At 42.1% G+C, this 23,026-nt stretch overlaps 1 protein-coding gene and 1 long non-coding RNA gene across 4 annotated transcripts in view; one reads left to right on the top strand and one right to left on the bottom strand.

The window, feature by feature from the left end:
* The window catches only part of SAR1B (secretion associated Ras related GTPase 1B), a 26,938-nt gene extending 14,711 nt beyond the window's left edge, over nucleotides 1-12,227 (top strand). The window contains exons 3-7 of the mRNA XM_072957161.1: nucleotides 652-771; nucleotides 4,452-4,517; nucleotides 5,981-6,084; nucleotides 7,153-7,284; nucleotides 8,480-12,227. Coding sequence (XP_072813262.1) covers nucleotides 652-771; nucleotides 4,452-4,517; nucleotides 5,981-6,084; nucleotides 7,153-7,284; nucleotides 8,480-8,596 — 539 coding nt within the window. The 3' untranslated portion in view covers nucleotides 8,597-12,227. The remainder of the gene's footprint in view (nucleotides 1-651; nucleotides 772-4,451; nucleotides 4,518-5,980; nucleotides 6,085-7,152; nucleotides 7,285-8,479) is intronic.
* Nucleotides 9,547-21,334, bottom strand: LOC107034411 (uncharacterized). Of its 3 annotated transcripts, none has more exons than XR_012068710.1 (4): nucleotides 21,206-21,334; nucleotides 16,769-16,998; nucleotides 13,677-13,804; nucleotides 9,603-9,656 (listed from the first exon to the last, which is right to left on the bottom strand). It is a non-coding gene; the product is annotated as an uncharacterized lncRNA (long non-coding RNA). The 3 variants fall into 3 exon arrangements; XR_012068702.1 differs by having other exon boundaries at nucleotides 9,615-9,656; nucleotides 13,677-13,744; XR_001459957.3 differs by lacking the exon at nucleotides 13,677-13,804 and having other exon boundaries at nucleotides 9,547-9,656.
* Between the last annotated feature and the right edge of the window lie 1,692 nt (nucleotides 21,335-23,026).

The raw sequence follows: 23,026 nt of genomic DNA on the forward strand, positions 1-23,026 counted from the left end.
ATCCAAAATTATGTACTTGGATTTTTTTGTTGTTGCTTAGTTTTATGCAAGCCTGTGAATAGTTTAACCTTATTCTTAGGGAAATTTGACAGTGAACTAAACTTTTTTACTGAAAAAAACTCACTGTAATTTTTATTGTCAAAAATAATTAATTTTCATCTATGAAAAATGCCTTTAATTTTTCTTTTGGTCTAGCTCCATAAATACATGATGTCAAGTATTTTATGAGTGTTTCTCTAGCAGAGGACACAGATATTTGTCAAAGAAGGAATAAATTAAAATAGAATTAAAGAGGACTTAAGATAAATTGTCAAGGGAATCGGCATTTTGGCATTGCAGATAACTTTAGGTAACACACATTTATTGATTGGGGCAAAGTTTAGTTTTATAGAGATTTAATTTCCCAAATCATAACAGATTTAAAGTAGCTCTTCAAAACTAAAAATAGGTTAGAAATCCAAGAATTTTCAGGCCAATTTATAAAATCTTAAAAATTCAAAAGGTTAATAAGTGTTTCTTTATCAAAAATCTGGTAATTAGGAAAGGTATCTAATTAATTGTGAATATCATATTATACTTTTATTTAAAGTCATTTTTTCATATAATCTGTGTCAGATGTCATTTTGACTAACCATAGCTCTTACTCTGCAGGATTATATAAGAAAACTGGTAAATTGGTATTTCTTGGATTGGATAATGCAGGAAAAACAACATTACTACACATGTTAAAAGATGACAGACTTGGACAGCATGTCCCGACGCTACATCCCAGTAAGTCTGTTCTCCCATGCAGTGTATTACTTGATCAGGTGATATCGATTCATAGGCTCTAACCAAAAGGTTTTGTTTGTTTTTTTGGTGGATAAATTATGGTTAGGTCATTTGACCTCTTCTCAAAATACTATAGTAAATAATAGGTGACCCAACTCCCAGGGAGTATATTTAGATCTTGATATAATACTCATATTTTGTTATCAGTTAATAAACCCTTGTCCAGTTAGAGGAATTAAAAAATTATTATCTCAGGAATTATGATATGATTGGGGTCTATTCAACCACATAATGCTTGGGTTATAAATAGTCTATTACCATTACCTTGTTACATAATTTAAATATCTTTCACATTTTAGACCTGTACTATTTTAATCACTATTCAGTGACAGACCATAGTGTTATACTTTGCTGGTAGCTCTCAACTTATTAACTAGTTATTTTTCTAGTCTTTACAACCTCAACTATATCTAATATAAAGGCCATAGAATTATCCCCCCAAAACAGGGCATGTATTGATACACTAATAGAAAATTTTAAAACAATTTAAAACATTTACTCTGCTTTCTTTTAAAAAGACTACCTGAAAGACATTAATAATGACTCTATAAATCACTAAGTATGTATCCTCCTGTATATAAGATGATGTAATAGGTACTGTTTGAGAAAGTAAAGTGACAAAATTATTAGAAACAGAGGCCTAACTTTAAAATACCCGCGACCTTAACTTTTACTGTTGAAAAGACTATGAATCAAGTAGACACAGTTTAAAGACAAGTTAATCCACAGATTAATTATGAAATAATGAGTATTTGCCTTAATATTTTAAATGAGTATAAAATTGAGAACTGGACTAAAAAGTGGATAATATGATAGTTATTTAGCTCAGTAAGTATACAAAGAACAAGGCAGGAGAACTGAACAATACAGATTACCACTTGATCTATAAAACAGTGAGTGAAAAAGTTGGCAAAGGAAGATTTCAAAAATTTGATAAAATTTTTTTTATATTAGGAGAAGAAAGTGGGGCTTGACAAGTAAGATTCTGATATAAGAACAATACTGTTACAGAAAAAAAGTGATCATGGTGAAATTGAGTATGTAAAATTGTCTACAAAAACAGCAGAATTGGAAGAGACTACACAGTGGTCTTATATTAGGTGTAAGTCATTTAAGAATGTTTTTGATGTTGCCCTTCTTTATTTATTCAACAAATATTTATTGAGCATCTGCTTTATGTCAGACATTGTTCTAAGTACGAGGCACTAGGAGTAAAAGCAGTGGCATAAAACATGCTGTTTTATGCTGTTCACATTCACTTCAGCTTATATTTTTCAACTAATTAAAAGCATATGTGAGGATGGTAACACATATCTACCCTATGATCTGTCAATTCCACTACAGGCATTTCTCTAGGATAAATGCAGACATATGTTCACCAAAATCCTTGTAGAAGAATGTTTGTATCAGCTTTATTTGTAATAGCCCCAAACTGGAAACAGCTCAGATGTCCATCAAAAAAAGAATGGATAAACAATGAGATTCTGCTCAACCAGAAAGAGGAATAAACTATTGATACATACAGTGCCTATTATATGGAAGAGGCTGGTCACAAAAAATTACATATTGTATGAAACCATTTATATGAAATTCTAAAGCAGGCAAGACAAACCTGTGGTGATAAAACTCAGATCTGTGCTTGCTTCTGGGAGTGGAGGTGTGAACTGACTGGGAAGGGCAAGAGGGATCTTGCTGGGATGTTAACAGTGTTTTGTATGTTAGTGTATCTTAATCAGTCAAGTTGGGACTTCTTTTATAAAGCAGAGAGTATACTGGGGATTATAATCATAGGGATAGTTTACCAACCACATCCAAGCATTATCCTTATGGAAAGGATAATGCTTTGAACACAAATTGTACTAATTATTCATCAGTTGGCAGTCTACATGCAGAATTTTTTAACAGGATAAACTACTCTGAGGCCTCACCAGTTATACAAAATAGTTAACAGGTACACTGAACCTTTCATTGTAATTGTAGGGGGCTTCTGCCTTTAGCCATTGGGAAGTAACAGAGTCTGAAATTACCCTCTCACTGTAAGTGACTAGAAAACTGGACAAAAATATATACTAAAACTGTTTTCAGATATTTGGCAATAGCTAGCACAGGCTCTGATTCCTGAGAGAAGAAAGACAAACTCTTCAAGTTTTATCACAAGACAATTTTCAGGCCGTGATGTAGGGAGAGGAAACCCAAACATAACCCAGTAGTTTTTCTGAGTTGAGGAAATAGAGACCAGAATTTGAGGAGGCTGAGGTGACTGGAATTCTCTGGGCAGATTACCACAGGGGAAGGAGCTCTGCAGGGACAGAACTCCAGAAATTTTCATGGCTGAAAACCAATCTGCATATGCAGGGTAAAACTACGCATGGCCAGTCAAAGAACAATTTCTGGAGAAAGAAAAGTTACAGCGGAGCGGTTACTCAGATAGTTCCCAGGGCTCACATGGGGCCCGGAGTTCATGTTCCGATCAGTCAGAAAGGACAGATCAAGCTGAATACACAGGGCATTCAACAGAGACTCCAAAAGGATCGTATCTTAGTTATGGGGCTAACATGGCTCCGAAGTAAAGACTACTTTACATCTACCCTAACAAAACTTAAAAACTGATTCGCAAGCAATTTAATTGCCTGCCAGAACAAAGTCCAACTTTCTTCAAAAGGATACAGTGAAATCCAGCATCCAATTGAAAATTACCGCACAAGAAAAGCAGCAGCAAAGTGTGAGAACGCCATAACCAGGAGAAAAATCAATTAGTAGAAACAGATTGTAACAAAGATGATGGCAGAAATCACAAAGATGATGGAATTAGCAGATAAGGACACTGAAACAGCTGTTATGAATATGCTCAAGGTTTTAAGGGAAACATGAACATAATGAGGAGAGAAATGGAAGGGGTAAGACAGAACCAAATGGAACTTACAGAAATGAAAAATAAAACATCTGCAATGAAATTTCCCTGGATAGCATTAACAGCAAGTTAGACAGTGCCAGTACTGCAGAAGGAAAGATCAGTGAACTTACATCAACTCAACAGAAACTAAAAGAAGCACAGAGAGAAAAATGACCAAAAAAAGAAAAAATGAACAGAGCCTGAGTAACTTGTGGGACAGTAATAAGCAGTCTAGCAAATCTATCATTGAAGTCCCAGAAGGGGAAGGAAGGGAGCAGAAAAAAAATACTTGAAGAAATAATGGCCAAAATTGGTATTACACTTGTGTTTGTCATTAAAGACTGTCACCTGAGAAATATGACAGCCATGAGAGAAAATTGTTATTTCGTCTTTATCATTTAAGATGAATTGTAGGAAAAATTACTAGGTTTGGCCAGTCACTTGAATTCACAGCAAATGATTGTCAATTTCAGCAGGATTACTAGAGAAGGAAAGATAAGTGTGGGATTTGTGGTGGGTAGTGAATATAAGAATTGAGTATTACCATTTACTTATATTATATTTTCAATATGAAATGGGATATAGTAGTTAGAACAAAGAATTCTTTTTTTATTTGAATTGTTTGACCTTATTTACAGTTAAAGTAAGTCAAATATTAAGTGGCAGTATATACCAGAAAAGGATTTCTGATTCTCGTGTTGTTAAAATATTTTGCATCATTATTTAGCTTCAGAAGAACTAACCATTGCTGGCATGACCTTTACAACTTTTGATCTGGGTGGGCATGTTCAAGGTAAGATTCTATTACTCTTATAGAGTTGCTTTGTTTTATATTACTTAATAAAAATGTGACCATTATGTTCCAGTACATGAAATCTCATTCTTTTCAAGGAAAGTCAGGGTATTCTTAAAATTTAGGAATTTATTACCCACAGATAAATGCTTTAAATACAAAGAATGATTGTCATGATACTCCAGTTTGTCTGAATTGCTTTTGGTGGTAAAGCATATGAGTAAAATTTAGCCTCCATTCCTTCTCTCCAATTCGTGTCTCGCTTGCTATCATAATCCTGTTATGAATATGTTATTGCTCCATATGAAAAATTGCAGTGGTGAACTCATACGTACAAAATAAAAACCAAATTTACTGACCAGGCATTCATGATCTCTATGCTCTGATCCCAGTTTGTTTTTCTAGCTTTTATTTCCCACTATTCCTTTTCGCATTGTCTTTATTCCAACCAAACTAAACCTCTTGGTGTTCTTCTACCTCTGTGCTCATGCCATCCCCATCTGCACTTAAGTAACCCACCTTCAGGGCCCAGTGTAAGAGGGGCTGCCTCCCCTGAGAAGCCACTCCCAGGTTGGGAGTGCTCTCAGCTATACTAACATAGCACTTAGTGCATTTGTATACATGTCTACAGGTTTGGAAAGATTGTCTTCTTTCCTCTAGTAAACTTCTGGGACTGAAATCCTAGCCATATTTTTAATGGCAATACCCAGCACATAGCAATCATAAGTAATGAATATTACAAAGCTTGCTGTGGCTAGTGAAAGCACATTTGAGATATACATCAATTGTTTGAAATATACATAAAGTACTTAGTGGAATATAATGATTAGAATTAGAACCTAATGGAGTTTGTTAGAGACTTCATTTCTATTATTATTATTTTAAGATATATTATAAAATTAAAGTCAGAGAAAAAAGTTACTTTCCCCTAGGGTGTGCCTGAAATTATTTTCTTTTCTTAGAATGTCATGGAAAAAATTACTCTAATGGTTTCATAAACCTTAATTTCTGTTATGAGTAGAACAATTTGCTTTATTATTTTAACTTAACAGTTCTGTACCTGATACTAATTTCCTTCTGTCACTGACTCCAAATTTATCACTGGCAAAAAACTGATAAACTAGGAATGTCAAAAACTGAATACTGCATATAAAAAATAGTAGCAGTTCTCCAGTGAACTTAATGTGCATCCTTGTCCATTGGTAGCAAATGTTAATTCTAACATGAGTAAACTGGGCAGAGTAAAGTATTTGACTTGCCTGTAATCGAGGGAAACTTGAACTTTCTTCTTTGGTCATCTGGAAAGATTTTTGGCAATACTGGGTAAAAAATTAACTTGAATATATAGCAAAATAGCAGCAGCTAAGGGATAATTACACTTGGTATCTTGTTGGACTCTTCCATCAAACCATCTCCTAGGTTTGACCAGCAAATAAAATCTAACTCCTGATTGTTTTTGTTAGCTCGAAGAGTGTGGAAAAACTACCTTCCTGCTATCAATGGCATTGTATTTCTGGTGGATTGTGCAGACCATGAAAGGCTGTTAGAATCAAAAGAAGAACTTGATGTAAGTTAAATAAGTTAAATAAAAACTAAACACAGTGGAATCACTCTGGTAAGCCTGAGGAAATAGGTTGGAGATGTACGTATCAGAGTGTGGCTCTTCTGCAGCTCTGATGTAACTCCCAACAGTTTGTAGAGCTCAGTGATTACCCTGCTTAGAATGCAGAAGGAGTAACTTGGAGTAATTGTAGCTGTTGAGGAAGTACTGACACAGACTTCCTTCCTGAAGGCTTGAGCTCACTCTGTGCAGAGTGTGCCTTTATAGTATATTTCACATGTCCCACATTCATACAGTGGCTTGATCTTAAGCCCCTGGTCATCCTGGGATGCTGGTTTCTTCAAGAGTTGGCCAGAACCTGGAAATGGTATAACATGCTATCTTTGTCACCACTCTCAGGAGTGACCAGGGCCACGTGCTGCCACGTCCTCTCCCCTCTCTTAGTTCAGATGCTTCAAAAAGGGGCTTGGGAACAGCAGGCAAGGCCAGTGTTAAATCTGAGAAAGCAGGTCTGTGACTTGACTGAAGGTTGATCTGACCATACCTCTGCCCAGTGCAGGCAAACAAATACTTATTCATGTGGAAAAGTCCAGGTAGGTTCTGTGGTTGTGGAACAGGGTCAGGGAATTCCTGAGTTCCTACTTTGTGCAAGGTACTGTGCATATTACCTCCTTTAATTCTCAAATCAACTCCATAAGGTAGGTGCTACTAATGCAGATTCTCTTTGAACTTCAGTAAGGATTATTGGTCTAACATCTCACAACTTGGAGGCAGTAGAATTAGAAATGAAACCAGGTGTGCATGCCTTCAGAGTGTTGGGTCCAGTCACTGTACCTCACTGATCACAGAGTGAGCAGAGTGAGCATTTATGGAAGGAGACTTAGGGCGGCAGAAGAATTGAACTACAGGTTCATTGAGCTCACTTTCAAATGCTGGGACAGTCTGCCGAAGAAAGTTGGCCAAACAGATATGAGATGATAGAGAGAGAGTCCTTGATACCCATTTGGTATCTTGTCAAAATGAGCCCTTTAGATGGTTTCATATCAGTATCTTGTCTTTTTTTTTTTTTTTCAGTCCCTAATGACAGATGAAACTATTGCTAATGTGCCTATACTGATTCTTGGGAATAAGATCGACAGACCTGAAGCCATCAGTGAAGAGAGATTAAGAGAGATGTTTGGTTTATATGGTCAGACAACAGGAAAGGTAAAAAGAATACACACATATATATATTTTTTTGACAAGTGTGAGTATTTCATTCAGTACTACAAATGTCTTTTTATTTTCGTTGCTTATTTCTAATCTTCTGAAATAGTTTGCTCTAGCACTACCCCTAACAGCATTCATGCTTATCAGTTCAGTTGGTATAGTCTGGCTTCATTTTAACTTTTTTCTTAAAAACTGTCATTTATACGTTTGGGTCTTTTTTTAATGTCCTCATTTATTTTCTTTCTACCACTGAATGAAATCTTTATCTTGGTGTTATCAAAAATGTCAGATCTCATGATTACAGGAAACTAAATGAAAGCTTTCAGGTTTTATTTATCGTAATTTTTCAGAACTACCACCAAATAATACACTTGAATGTTTAAGCACACCAGTAGTGTATTTAGGCACCCAGTTCAGCGTTTAGGCTCTCAGTTCACCAGAGATAAATATAAATTGTAAACTTGGCCACAGAAGTGTTCTGGGGTTTTCTGAACATATACTTTATAATAAGCTTAAATAAATTATTTTTGCATTCATTTTCATTGGAATTTGTTTGGGGGAAGGACCTTAGTATTGAAAAATCCCAGAGTTTACTCTTTCAGAGTAGAAAAATATTGCAGCCTATGTGGAAGGAGGCTCATGTGTTAGATAAAGTAGACTTTGGTCTATTCTCTTTTTCTTTTTTAATTTTTATCTATCTATCTATTTGTTTATTTATTTAGATGGGGGAGGTAATTAGGTTTACTTATTTATTTTTAGAGGAGGTACTGGGGATTGAACAAAGGACCTTATGTATGCTAAAGATGCACTCTACCATAAGAGCTACACCCTCCCCTCCTCTTTTTCTTCTTTTTAATAAGTTGACTCTACATTAATTTTAAGGAATGCCTTGTTTAGTCATAAACCTACTCAGAGAATGTTTGTCTTTAATATTGGTGAAGCCAGTTGGGTAACTTGAATTTTTTCTAAGTCACAGATTATTTTCATTCTTGTGTGCCTCACAAGCTCACCCCTGTCCCACCGAGGGGACATCCTGTCTTACAGTAGAGAGGAGGAAGCTTCCTGCATGTTTAGGGGACGTGGATGTCCAACAGCCCAGCCACAGCTTTATCATAGTCACCCTTTGTTCTGAGGTGTACGAGCTGCAGTTCTACTGCAGGTCATCCAACATCACATGCATCTTCTCTTCCAGGGCAGTGTCTCTCTGAAAGAACTGAATGCCCGGCCCTTGGAAGTTTTCATGTGCAGTGTGCTCAAAAGACAAGGCTACGGAGAAGGCTTCCGCTGGATGGCACAGTACATTGATTAACAGCAGTCGGCATCAGTTCCAGGTCTCACTATTCAGGCCTACTCAGAGATTTGATCACTCAACATGCATAACTTGAATTCAATAGACTTTTGTTGGTTAGAAAACAGATGTTTTTTAGATTATTAATATTCTATCAACTTAATTTGAGTGAGAATTGAAAACTGATTCAAGTAAGTTTGAATATCACAATGTTAGCTTTCTAATTCCATGAAAATAGTTTTTACAGTTTATAATCTGACATTACCCTCAGCACCATTTATAAAGAGCAACTTTCCAGAGTACATTTGAAGCACTTTTTAACAACATGAAACTACAAATATAAACCATATTTAAAAGCTCATGATGTTAAATTTTTTATGTACTTTTTTGGAACTAGTTTTTAAATTTTAGATTATATGTCCACCTATCTTAAGTGAACAGTTAATAATTAGCTTACTGATTGCATGATGCCTTAAAATTTTCAGTATTTTTTCTTACGCAAACGTCATGCAATAAAACAAACTCTAATGTTCGTCATTCTTGTTGGGCAAATGTTTCATTGTAATGTGTCTTACCTAGTTAGTATGCTCTGAAATTTGGCCTATTTCACATTATACATATGAGGGGGTTGCTGGGAAAGGAGATTGCTTCAGAATATTAGAATAATGTTTAAGTCCCAAGAGGCTTTGCATTTACCAGGAGACAAGTTATGTTTGGTTATACCTTATACCACATTAATCTCTGAATCATACGTATTTTTATCAGTAATACTACCATTACCAGTGCTGATGGGGTCTGTGTCCTGGTCCCTGTCAGATCGGCCTTCTGAGGAAAAGCACGCCTTCTGGTACAACACAGGGTTCATTTTTGGTTTGATAGGCCCATTCCAGTTGTCTGGTTCTGAAGTGCTCCAGTCTTACTGGCGCCTAGTTTGGTAATCTGTGCCTCTTCCCCAGGAGTAGTGACAGGCACCAGTCCCCCACAGATAGAGGTACTCCCCAGTCTCTTCATACTTAATGGTACTCACCAGGGCAAGCGACAGGTGGGATCTTGTGCGCAGTTTCATCACAGAGGCCTGCATCTGAGGAAAAAGAAAGGCTGTTCTTCTTCAGTTGTCACTGAGATATGTGGGGATTTTGCTCCTATCCCATAGCCCTTTTGCATTCTTTACCATATTTGATTTCTTGGTGGGAAGAAAATGAATTCATGTATTTTTCTTTTTTTCTCAGTTACTCTCAACTAGCTCTTACTTTATAGCACAGACGCTTTTGTTTTTGGATATAATGCTTACCATGTGATAGTGTCTACAAGCCTCACTGACAGACTTTCTAATAAGATTTTAGTTAGCTTTTTAAAGCATTTTAATTTCCTAAGAAAATTGGGTTCTTTTTTTCCCTGAGATTTCCATAATTAGATGAAAACCAAGTGCCAAATATTTATTTTTATAGACTCTCAAGTTTAAGATTCCTCCCTTGGTTATAAACCAAGATTTTATAGTATTTAACTAATTCCATTGAGAATAAATTGCTCTAATTCCATCAAAAATAATTTTAATATCAAAATTAGTGTTTTCTCTAGCGGTTGCCCAAATCAGACAGTCCTTTCTGTCATCAGTAATATAACATGAGGCAAATAAGGATTGAGGGATGTACCTGGAAGGAATTACCAGTTAGCTAAATCAACAAGGTTTTTTCACCGTAACATTTGGTTTTAGGAATGTAGCTATTCTGTTCCACTTTCAGCTTCCTTCTAAATGAAAATAAAGAAGCCTCCTCCCTGCCTAGAACATCAGTAGCACTATGGGTAAAGTAGGAAATGACATTTCAGCCTCTTGTTCTATTCTGCCAGGTATGTTTAAAGTACTCACTTTAATGTCCTGACTGAACAGAATGAAGCCTTATTAAAAGTAACTGCCTCTCGTTGATAGTATCTGTTCTCAGTATTTACATGGACATGCCTTTCTTCAAGTATTTCCTAGTATCTATTGTGATACTTGAGAAGTTAATTGTGTTATAAATCGGTGTACAGGAAAAAGCTTTCTGGTTTCTCTAGAGGGGATTTGCTTTCTGGTACGAAATGTCTTGCTCCAGAACGCTCACTCTAGGTCTGTCACTGGGATCAAAGAAACAAAAGTCACTTTCTGGACCACAGTTAAACTGTGGATATTTTCCCAGTCGTGTGAGAGTCTTAGGGCCTGAACCTCTGGAAATAAAGCTGCACGTAGCAGCAGCGAGCTTTCCGCCAGCTCCCGGGAAATGGGACTGACAGTCCCCCATCCAGCTCTGAGAGCACCTCAAGCATATACCAGGATCCCTGGTTCTTTCAGGAAAGCAAGTTAAGAGAAGGGCAAGAAGCAGTAGAAGCACATATTCTCTCTACGTGCCTGTGCAGGTGTGTGCATTTGTGGAGTATTTTTCAGGTAAATGCTAGTCTGGGGGACATGGGTTAATTTTGTACCTCCCACTGCAAATGGTGAACATGTAATTAACACTATTGTTACAAGACTGGAGTTCATATAAAGCAGGAAGTGTTCAAAATATATTTTAGAATCTTAAGTCCAAAACTCTAAAAATATTAGACCTCAGCTGGCTTTTCTATTTTTAAAGAGACTCTTAACCCCACATCTGTTTCAGTGACTGCTGGTATACTTTTGAGTAACTGGTTACATGGATGGATTCCAGTTTATCTCGGTGAATTTTTAGAATTGGGATTATAGCATTTTAAAATTGTGGCACAGACATTTCCTAAAGCAGAGGGAAAAAATATTCTGCACCATTGGCTTAGTTGACCCAGCATCTTTGAGTGCCAAAGAAGTATGAATTTAGATGTTGCCTGCATAGATCTAAATTTTAGTTTTGTGTGCCTGTGTATGCATACAAATATACTGTGGTTTACAACTGATACACAGAACATTGTTTCTTTTCCTTCATTTTCACCTGGCTCACACTTCTCTACAGTGCTCATAAACTACTTGTAAATCATTAAAATAGGGTAATAGCTGTGATAATAGTGTTTCTTGCCTTCTGCAAAATGATTTGATTAACCACATTCAATTCCAGCATTTTGGAAAGTTCCATCATTAAAAATAGTATACTTCTACTTGACATGATTTAAGAGTTTCAGGAGACAGGTTTACATTTTCTGAAACTGTATTTGGTATGTGACTCAATGTGGAATTTCAGTCTTGTTAGTTAACATGACTGAAGTTTGCAAGGATTTATTGCCAAATAAATTTTGACCAGAATATAATGAAAGTAGCTAACATAAAGGGAAGTCATTCAGATTAGCTCATGTTGATTTTATTTAGAATATATTGTTTGGATCATTTTAAACATATGTAAAACATTCAAAAAATCTCCAAGAAAGCATTAAAAAATAGAGATTAGCAAATATAAACTTATTGATGAAAAATTAATAGGGAATTAAAGGTTTTTTTCTATAAACCTTTAATTTTTTTTTAATTTTTTTTTTTTTGCTATAAATTGAAGAGTGCAGAAAACTGTATCTTCAATTAAGAACTAAATTCTCAAAGCTATATATTGATGCTTCTGGTCACTTTAGTCACTGTGCTTCTTTTGAAATGCACATTAGTGCTTTATAACCAAAAAAAAAAAAAAAGAAAGAGAAAAAGAAAGAGAGAGAGAGAGAGAGAGAGAGAGAGGGGGGAACAAACTCTTGAAATATGGAACTGTGCTGCTGTATAAAGTGGGATTTTGTTAAAAAACTTGTTTCCACTCCTGAACCCTGCAGCTGTCCCCATCACAAAGCCCCAGCCTGCTCCTGGATAAAAGATCCTGATTTAAAGGGAACCTGAGTCTACTGAAGATGCAGTTCTGAGTCAACTAATTTTTGTCCTCATAATTTAGAACATAAGTAGCTAATATATTTAATGCCACTGACTGATTGTTCTAGGCTTTGACCACACTTTTAAACAGAATCCAAAGTAATCACAGTAAAGGAAGCAAATTTATCGAAGGAAAACTTTGTTTCAGGAGTGCCCCATCCCAACTAGATTTGGGGGCAGAAATGAGAAAGGCTTTTGAGTGATTTCACACAGAATTATTATCTTTGGAAAAGCTGCACTGGAGTGGATAAATTCTTCTCGGTGTGCATTTTAAATGAGGAGGCGATTAGATTTAATTTTAGTTTTAAATATTTGGAGGTAAAGGAAGGTGATAATTCTACAGGTTTTGACATACAAATTATCCTTGAAATTGTTTTCACTGTCAAGTGTGAAGATTCACAGCAGAATGGCCAACTTCACGTGGGTTTCTGGATTCCCTGGTGCTGCTCCTCACCTGAACTCGTGATCAGTTTCCATCCTGAGGCAGGAGCACGCAGGGTGCATGTAGTCAAGTTAATTTAAAAGTGATCAAAGTGTTTTCTGTGGCGAGGCCTTCCTTCAGTATTTGGCTGAATGCAGAGTATGTTGAAGTGGTAAGTTGGTGATAAGTTTTTCATCACTAACCTTGTTTGCACTTTTGTACACCACTGCTTGCACTAGCATCTTAGTGTGAATTTTAACAATTGTTTTACAGTGTATACAGATGGTTAAGCATTAATTTATATGAAGATATTTCTGTTTACCTTTATGTATTTTACAGCTACAATAGATGGTAAAATGTTCTTGAATTGTGTTTGTATGTTATTTTGATTATGTTCTATTATCTTTTCATCCCCTATGAATTTGAGTGTCAGGAATAGAAAAATAAAATGCTTACTTGGTCTTTGAAACACTCTGGTGTCAAGTTCCATTTTTGTCATCCAATTGTAATTTTCATTGTGCTCATCAGAAATTTCTTGGACTTTGAAATTACTAAGATAATCAACTTGCCCTTTGTGCAAGGATTCCAAGGAAACTTTGCTTAGGTACCGAGGTCTAATTTGCCTCGTAAGACTGAAAACAACTTATGGGCAAACTGCAGTAGGACTGACTTACACAATGCCAACTCAGTGGGAATGTGAAGCAAGTCAGCTGGTTGCTTTTGTCTACGTGAAGGGTCTCTAGCTTTAGTGTGCATCAGAAGCTCTGAGGTGGGGTGAGGGTGGGTGGGGTGGAGGGGCTTTTAAAAAAAAAACAAGGCAGAAAGTAAAATCTCACCAAAGATTGTGATTCGGTAAATCTGGGGTGGCGGGAATCCAAATCTTCAACAAGCTTCTCGGGTGTTTCTGATGCCAGAGTGTGTAGATTTTCATTTAGGAGAAAGTAATATAACAAAACTGGTAACACTAAATGATCATTGGCCAATCAGTGAAGAAAAAAATTAGTCATTTTGATAAGGATTATCAAGCCCCTTTTGAAACATAAATCCAAATATAAAACCCGTTTAAAGCCATCCCTTTAACCTTCCCACTAACCAGATGCAGGATGACAACAAGCTTTGTGCTGGCTCTTTTAACACAACCAGTCACGATTTGATTACAGTTGGGTCCATCAAGTAGAGATTTAGTATTGGCTGAAGTTATTTGTTGAAGCTAACAAGTAGATAGAAACAGTAAATGCACTGAAGGGACAAATGCTAAGAAAATAAAGTCCAGTTCATTTAACTCATCTTCTTAAATTGAGCTACATAATCTTCCACTAAACTCTGATATTTGCACTAAAGGTACAAGTAATACAATGTCACAACCCCAGCAGAGTGTGAAAGGCCCCTTGTTGGGAACAGAGAAGCTAGGAAACTAAATAAAGTCCTTTGGGTGGTGGCCACCATCCTCCTAACCTGATGTTTAAAAACAAAAGTCCTGAAACAAAACAAAGGTCCTAAAACAGGCCCGGTTTCTGCTGCATCCCTTTTACAGGGTTCAGCTGGGGATTCCAGTTAATTGACCTATATGTTACAAAACCTCAACTCGGTTTATTTAAAATCAGACACCAAGGCCCAATAATTTTCTGGCTATTATTTAGTGAGGAAAGGAAGCCTTGCGCATTGCTTTGGAATGTGGATTTTAAGATTTGGTGTATTATGGTGAAAAATTTAACATGTTTATCAAAGTCACTATGACTTCAGTGATGGCATTGTGCCACTACAAACTAGCTGATAGTGTTGCAAAAAGAAACTGAAGTGCTTTCTTACTTGATCCTGTTGAAAGGGCGTGGGTTAATGGGTAACATTCCACAGTCAAAATCTTCACGGAGGAGTGGGAAGGGACAGACTGGGATTTCAAAATGTAGAACAGATAAACAAGATTGTAGTGTGTAGCACAGGGAGATATATACAGGATCTTGTGGTGGCTCACAGCGAAAGAGAATGTGACAATGAGTGTATGTATGTTCATGTATAACTGAAAAATTGTACTCTACACTGGAATTTGACACAACATTGTAAAATGACTATAACTCAATAAAAAAATTGTTTTAAAAAAAATCTTCACGAGTGCCATGTTTCGTGGCTGTTAAAAGTACAAAAGGGGAAGAAATCATTGGTGGTGAGGTACAGGTGACCAGAGAGAAACTAGATGTCAAAATAGAGGTTTTTGTTCACTGCTTTCTTGAGCTAAAAAGAACTGACTGTGAAAATCAACAGTGGGATTGTAGTCCCATTTCATCCAGGATTAGCAGAATCTCAGAAACTAGAGAGACTGCAAACACTGCCAAGTCACAGCAACATTTTTAGTGTTCACTCCTGGCCCTTTGGGTTTGGGTTGGCATCTCTAGACCCACGTCTTGGTTGAGAAGCCACTCAGATTAACTGCAGTCTGGAGAAAAGCAAGTTGACTTTCCTCCATTCTAGGAACTTCACTTTTGACACCTGAATGGCAAAGAACCCCTATTTGGGGGGAAAGGGCAGAACATGAGAGTTCCAGCCCTGTTCTAGGCCCCAAAGAGGAAAAACAGTGCGACCTTGTTTGCATCAAGGGGCCCCACTGCACGGGGACACAGCTCTGACAGCTCTTGAAGGAAACCATACAAAGGTTTCCTCCCTTTCTTCCCTGTCTGGCAGCAGATGGCAGGGGCACAAAGCTATTTAGAGAACAGTCAGTTTTTTTCCACCTCAGCTTCTATTTGGGGCTGGGCTCAGAGTCATCAGTCCTCCAGGAGTCAGGTGGCAGGAGGACCCCTCTTGGATTCTCTGGGGCCTCAATCTGCCATCCTGGAAAATCAATGCCTGGCCCTTCTGACGACCAGATGAGTGGGTGGCCTTTGCCCACCACTCTATGTGCCAGTGCTGGGCTGGGCGAATAGGGGGCAGGGTCCCTACTCACCAGGTTCTCTCTCTTTTTCTCTCTCACACACAAAGCCTTATGAGTGAAAAGCTACTAGGCATCACCAGGCATTTTCCAAGTATTGTGCTGGTGCTGGATTCGGGTTCAGGCGCTTGGCCTTCCTTTCTATCTACCTTTCCTCCCATCACTCAGCAGGCATTTCCTCAACACCTGCCTGCTGAGGGCTGACATCAGATGACAAAAAATGGGCAGAGGTCTGCCCAAGGCATCATGGAATGCAAAAGGGAAGGGCCCTCAAACACTGTCTTGGTTTCTAGAAAGGGGACACTGGAGCTGAATCTTGAAGGAGTACAAACTAGCTAGAGGAGAAGGGGTGAGAGAGATGAGAGGACAGCCCAGGCAGGCAGAAGAGCAAAGGCGAAGGCAGGGCAGAAAAGGGCGCACTGTGACTGGGGCTGGTGGAGCTCAGTGTCTGAAGAGGTACTGTTGGGGGAGTATCAGCAGGAGGCCGGGATGGAAGGGAAGATGAGAGGATGAGGCCTGACCAGAGGAGGAGGCGGGAGAGCAGGGCCACTCCTTCCCATCTTTCAACCTGTTCCTCACCTGTCATGAAAAGCAGGCTATTTCTAACACCAATACCATTTTATGACATTTTATGACACATGACCATGTTTTCCAGCCCAAGGTAGCAGCCAGTGACCTGCCAGGAGAGCCTGCTCGTGGGGCCAGCAGCTCAGAATCAGGACATGCTATTTGAAGTTGGGACCACCTGGATAGAGATGTGTCCTTCTCAAAATGCCACACTGACCATAGAGCTGTGCACCAGAACGTGTGGCACTGACCACGGGGAAGACGCTGGTTTGAGGTCAAACTAAAACACAAGCTGAAGCTGTTGACACAGCAGCTATCGCCAACCTACAAAACATCAGCTGAGGGGGTGGAAGGTGGGGCTTACTGAGGGTACCACTGGGAGAGAGGAGCAGAGACCGCATCTGTCCCCTCTCTGACCCTCCTCCACAAACCTCTTACCTGGGACTGGCTTCGCCTGCACAGTGTGTGGACGTGGTGGTTCCATCCATCAAGCAGTCAGACGTGTGATGGAAGCAGAGGAGGGGGTACCTTGCCTTCTGGTCCCCTAGGAAAGCCCTGAACTTGAAAAGGCAGGTGGGCAGGGTATCCTAACTCATCAAATCACCCAAGGGCTGCCCAGTGAACACCAGATTGGTCCTCATCTCTGTGGCTCCAGGGCTCAGGACAACCTGTGAATAGAAAGATCATTTCAAGGCAACAATTACAGCTAAATTTAAGGAAGATGATTTTAATTTAACACAGATGGCTTAGCAGTGGGTTGCTTGTAAACTGACAGACCCTCTGTCACTAGAATTCAGAGGCTGTCCTAGAGAAGGTGGGAGGCAAGATGAGCTTTCATGCCCCCTCCCCAGTCCACAGACCCTGAGGTCCTTATCACCTCGGAAGAGGGCTGAGCAGGAACCAGGATTGATGGAGCAGGTTGGTGCTGGACCCACACCCCTTCTTGACCAGAAAAAGTGCTCCTGGACAGTAGAGGGGTCCCTAAGATTTGAGAATACCGTCTGGTTCCCGATGTCCCTAAGCGCACACTGCTCCCTATGACACGAGCCCACCTGGGAGTCTTAACACTGGACGAGGCAGTTATCAGGCCCCCGCACCGCACCTCTTTCCCAAGCCTCCTAGGCTTCCTTCCTGAAGCTGGTGAGCATGAACATTACAGCTGGCATGTGAGAAACAAGGCTTTGTATACCAAACACCTGTCAACAGAACCAGGCAGTCATCCAGAGTCCCAGAATAGCAGTTCAGAATATTCACAGGTGAAGATTTATTTTGCTGAGTCACTTCTCTCCCTCCACTTCTCCTGCAAGCCCTGGTGCCCTTCTGAGCTTCGTGGTGATCACAACATTCAGTCCCTAGCAATGGAACTCACCTTCTTTGCAAAAGGGGGTGGGGGTCGGGGAGAGAAGGAATTCAGCTCCCTCTGGGGTCCTAGCTGACAAGGTTTCAGGTGTGCAGGATGGCCACCAAGGAGCACAGAATGCTGGGAAGGTGGGTGTTTCTCCGGCCCAGGCATCGCATGAGCTGCTTCCATGATGACCACTGGGTGCTTACTACCAGCTCCATGCACCCCTACCCAGGGAGCTGCACGCAGCCAGTCCCTGCCCTGACCCCAGACCACAGTTGTCCTGGTTGGGCCCGGGGAGGTCCATGACAGCTTGTAAACAGTGGTGCTCAGATTCCAGGAAGAGGGAGCTAGTAAACAAATCCCTCGGCCTTGTGGCCCCTGGTCAGTGTGCCAGAGTCAGAGCGCCCTGTGCCTAAACCTACGTCCTCCCTCTGACCCCTTCAGTGTTTCCTCATTCTGCTTGCCTCATATCCCTGCCTATTTTGTGACTTGCAGCCATCCTATATGAGAACTCTCATCCACATGTAACAACTGAGGAAACTGAGGCCCAGAAAGGGCCAAAATACAGGTCTCTGATTCTCCCCCTTATCTACCACCTTAAGGCCCAGAAGACTCCATTTCTAGTCGCTTTCTGCTTCACAGTGTGGTCATGCACAAATTCTCTGGACCTGAACCGTCACATGAAACCAGTGTTCACTGAGGATGGAGGGAGAATAAGGAGCATCACCAACTGAACCCCTAGATCTGGGCAAGCCCAGCCTAGAATTGCTATCGCCCAAACCGTAGAGTCCCCCACCCTGCCTGCAAGGCCTCTGCCCCCTTCCAAGCCCGGAGGACGGATGCCTCATTTTCCTTCCAGTACTTCACCCTGTCACCATCCCAGCCAGACCTCGTGTCCCAGCAGGTGATCACGCCCGCGGCCTGTGCTGTGCCCCTACAGATCCCTCACCTGGTGACAGATGAGGCAGCAGCCACAAAGGCTTTCTGATTGTGTAAAGGCCCCAAGCTTCTTCCAGCTCTTGCTCTGCCCGAGTCCAGTCTGGAGGCTCAGCTAGTGCCCTGTGTCGGCCAGCCCCACCCCACTCAGCAGGTCCTAAGGCAAAATAAAGGGCCCCAGCAGGCTCTTACTTGCCCCTCACTGACCACTTCCCCTGACCATGGATATCTCCCCCAGAGCCTGGAGATCTCAGTATTCCCATCCTCTTCTCCCATCTCACAGATGGGAAAACTGTACATCAAGTCAATGGCAGAGAGAAGACTAGCGCCCTGGTCTCCTCATCCTGGCTCAGCCATATTTCCTACAGCAGTGTGCAAAAACCTTGGGGGTGGGGTGGGGTTAACAATCATAAAAAGATGCCTTGAGTTTGAGTTTGATTGAGGGGGGGAACCCAGGGGCATCATGGGTAGCCCAGGAAGGGCATAGAGGCCCAATATGAACTTTTTACTTTTCAGTGTTTCAGAATGACTTATTTTTCCTTATCATCACATTTTTTTGTTGCAACAAAGCAGTTGTGCATTAATAAATGTAGCAGGATTTTTTCTCTGTATTCTTTTTTTAACTGTGGCAAAAATTACACATAAAATAAAATTTACCTGTCCAACAATTTCCAAGTGTGCAGTATGATACTGTCAACTGTATGCAGACTGCTGTGCACCTGAACCCCCATCTTGCCTCTGCACCCCCTGAACAACTCCCACCACCTTCTCTGCCCTAGCCCCTGGCAACGACCACTCCACTTCCTGTTTGTGAGTTTGACTAATTAAATACCTCGTATCAGTGGAATCATTCAGTATGTGTTTCTCTGTGACTGGTTTATTTCACTTAGTATAATGTGTTCAAGGTTCATCCATGTTGTAGCATGTATCAGAGTTTCCTTCCTTTTCAAGAATGAGTAATATTCCATTGCAGGTTCTACAACATTTTCTTTATCCATTAATCCATTGATGGACACTTGGGTTGTTTCCACCTCTTGGCTGTAGTGAATAGTGCTGCAACCAATGTGAACTCTTTACATGCTGCCCTGTGCCAGATAATAAATGGGTCATGGGCCTCAACAAGCTTTAGGGAGCAGGGTCCCTTCTAGGACACCTCGGAGTTCTGTTCAACCTTGGGCTGGGATGCAAGCAACAGGGGCTGTAGCTTGATAAGAAAGGCACAGGCTGGGTTCTGTATGTCCTGGCCAATGGCTGCAGCCCCTTCCCCTTGCTTGCACACTGCAGGGGTGAACATGTTGGGGCTGTCGGGACAGTGCTGCATCTGCTCCAGTTTATACACAATGGTAAACTGCTCTCTAGCACCAGCTCTTTGCCTGGTACACAGTGTGGTGGGGGACACCACACCTTCCGCTAGGACTGCCAGGTAAAATACAAGATGCAATATTTTGAACATACTTGTACTAAGGAAGCACTCATTGTCTGAAACTCTAATTTCACTGTGTGTCCTGTATTTCTATTTGCTCAGTCTGGAAACCGTTCCTGCTACCCACTGTAGCTACTACCCACTGCTACCCTCACCAGCCAGCACCAGGGCCTCTGTGTCCCTACCCAGGTCCCCACAACAAGCTGGTGTGGATGCTTCTGAACTCCAGGCTTGGCATGGAGCCCTGGGTGTAGAGCACCAGCCGGCTACAACAAGCTTGCCACTTTAGTCACCTGCTTTAGTCACCTGCCCCATCCTTTCCTCCCTCCCTTTGACTCTTGGCAGCAAGCCTGCCTGAACCCCAGAAGACTGCCCTAAAATCTATATTTGATGATCTCCTCTTATCAGGCGACCCCCAGATGGTGCGTCTCTCACCAGGGGAATGAAGAGTGGGGGGCTGGGGCAGGCAGACACACACAGGGGCACCCAGGGGCCCTGCACTCCCAGCGGGAAGGCATTGGCCCTTGCAGATGCCCCCAAAAGCCTGGCGAGGTGGGGCTGAAATGTGGGGGGTCTCCTGTGAAGAGGAGGGCAGCTGTGAGACCACTCTGAGCAACTTGTATTTCCTGGCGCTTCTGTGAGTCCTGAACCTTCATCTCCACGAAAAGGGGCCTTTGCTGCCTCCTCTGGCAGCTCTGCGCACGGACCGGGGAGCCGGACGAGGGGCGGAGGCCGGCTCAGGGAGCGTGCAGTGCTCCCTCTGCAACCCGCTGTCGACTTCGTCCCTTTCTTCCACAGTTACAGGAAGGCAGGGCCTGGGTCCCCTGGCCCCAGCAGGCCCCAAACAATGCCTTATCCTCCCGGGAGTCTCTTGTCCCTTAACTGCCTCCCTGTTCCTGAAGGCTGACGTAGAGAAGAGCCTTCTCCGAGCTGGCCGGCAAAGGGCCATGGAGACGGCGGCGTGTTGTGTAGGGGACGAGAGGGCCGGGGTCCTGAGACTGGGAGTGCAAGCGTGGCCCTGGCCCCCTGCCCCGTGGGCCTCGGGACCCGCAGCTGGAGGCATCCGGGCTGGGCAGCAGATGGCGCCACAGACCCTACCTAGCAGGAGCTTGGCCAGAACAAGGGAAGTTCAGGGTGGGCAGAGAACTCCCTCCCCGCAGCCTTCACTCACCTGCCACGCAGTCTGTGTGCCACCGTACATTGCTTCGGGACTATCGGATTAAAGTCTGTCTCCCACACTGGCCTGGTCTCTGCAGACGGGCAGGCGGTCATCCCAGGGTCCTCAGGGCCCGGTGGGCGGCGCTCGGAGCGCTGACTCGTGCGCAGGAAGGAAGCGCGGTGAGTGGCCCCGCCCCTCGCGGGAAGCGCCCACACCTGCCTTCCCCTCAGACTCTTCTGTCGTTGGCCTGTTAGTAATTATTTTATATTGATTACATGTTCAAGTGATCATATTTTGGATATAATAGACTAAATAAAATGTTATTAAAACTCATTTTACCTGTTTCTTTGTACTTTTTAACAACGTGGCTGCTAGAATTACACATACAGCTCACACTTAATTTCTTTCGAAACACTGCTGCCTCGGGGCCCCCAGGTGCCTTGACTTCTCCTGCCCCACAGTCATCAGCCGGATCAGCTGTGCAGCTGCAGGCCTTGCAGCGGGGCCTCACATCTTCTGGAGCACTGAGGCCAAGTGGGCCTGGCTTTGGGTGGGCACCAGGAGGAGAGAGAGGCTGGGGTGCTGAGCCCAAGGCAGCCGGCCTAGAGAGCTGACAACCCCAAACCACAGCTGGGGGGCTGGCCACCCAGGAGCCCCCTCAGCCCTGCCTCATGCTGACTCTGCCAATACGGATCTCACTCTCAGTCGAGAACCTTGAGAGAGCACCCATGTCTGTCAGACAGGGTTCCCTGGTCCCTATGGCAGGGATGTGGCCTGTCAGTGAGGAAACTCTCCCTCCGTAGGTGTTCAAAGCACAAACACCCTCCACCTCAGGCTTATTCCCAACACCTTCTGCACTGTGGAATCACAGAACTTTGTATCTGGAGGTGCCCTCGGGGATCTCCCTTTTACTGCTCCAGGGAGGATGTAGGGCAACAAAGACGTCAACAACTAAGTCAGCAGCCCCAGAAGCTTGATTCCTTGAGTCTCAATTCAAGCCCCTTTTCACAGCCTCCCCTCAGGCTCTCAGAGGAGGTCCAAGACTCCTGCACAAATAGCTTGATCCATCTTTGCATGTGCCAAGTCTTCTCCCTGGAGTGCTTATTGTCCCTTCCTCCTATCCAGCTCTCCTTGGGCAAGCAACTGTTCTCCAGGCCTGCAGTGCCTGGAAGCTCTAGGAGGGCAGGGTCCTGGTGAACCCACAGTATTCGATCCAGCACACTGGCAGAATGAGACACATGGTCAGTAGACCACCTGTCAAATGAATGAATGCATGAACAAATGATGCTACTTCCTTAGAGCAACCCTTCCTGAATGTCCACCCCCCCAGATCAGCCCAGACCTTCATAGTACCTGCCAGTGCCCTCACTGTCTGTGTCCCTGCTGGACTGTGAGCTCCCCCAGGGCAGAGATGGTGGCTGCATTCCCCATACATTACAGAGCCCGGCCCAGAGTAAGTACTCAGGACATAATGAGTGAAAAACAAATCTGGGCAAAAATCTTTCCTGATCTAGGAACAGATGCCTAAGTTTCCTCCCAAACCTTCCCATTACCCCAGGTAGGTGGCTCAAGAGGTAGTGACTTTGACACTTACCAGAGGTATGGCTTTGGGTAGCTCCGTCATCCACTTTGAACTCCAGGGGATGAAAGCAAGGAGGAACAAACGAAATAGTGCCCAGCCCCAATGTGTACTGAGCACTCACTATGCCCATCACTTTACCACTCCTTAGGAAGCAGCAGCAGGTCCCTTGGGACACCCAGGGAACACTCGCTGTTTCACTGAGCACCCCCTACCCCACCCCACTCAATGCAACGGAGCCTCACGCCAGCCAG

Source organism: Vicugna pacos, chromosome 3, assembly GCF_048564905.1.
Source record: "Vicugna pacos chromosome 3, VicPac4, whole genome shotgun sequence".
Classification (NCBI taxonomy): Eukaryota; Metazoa; Chordata; class Mammalia; order Artiodactyla; family Camelidae; genus Vicugna; species Vicugna pacos.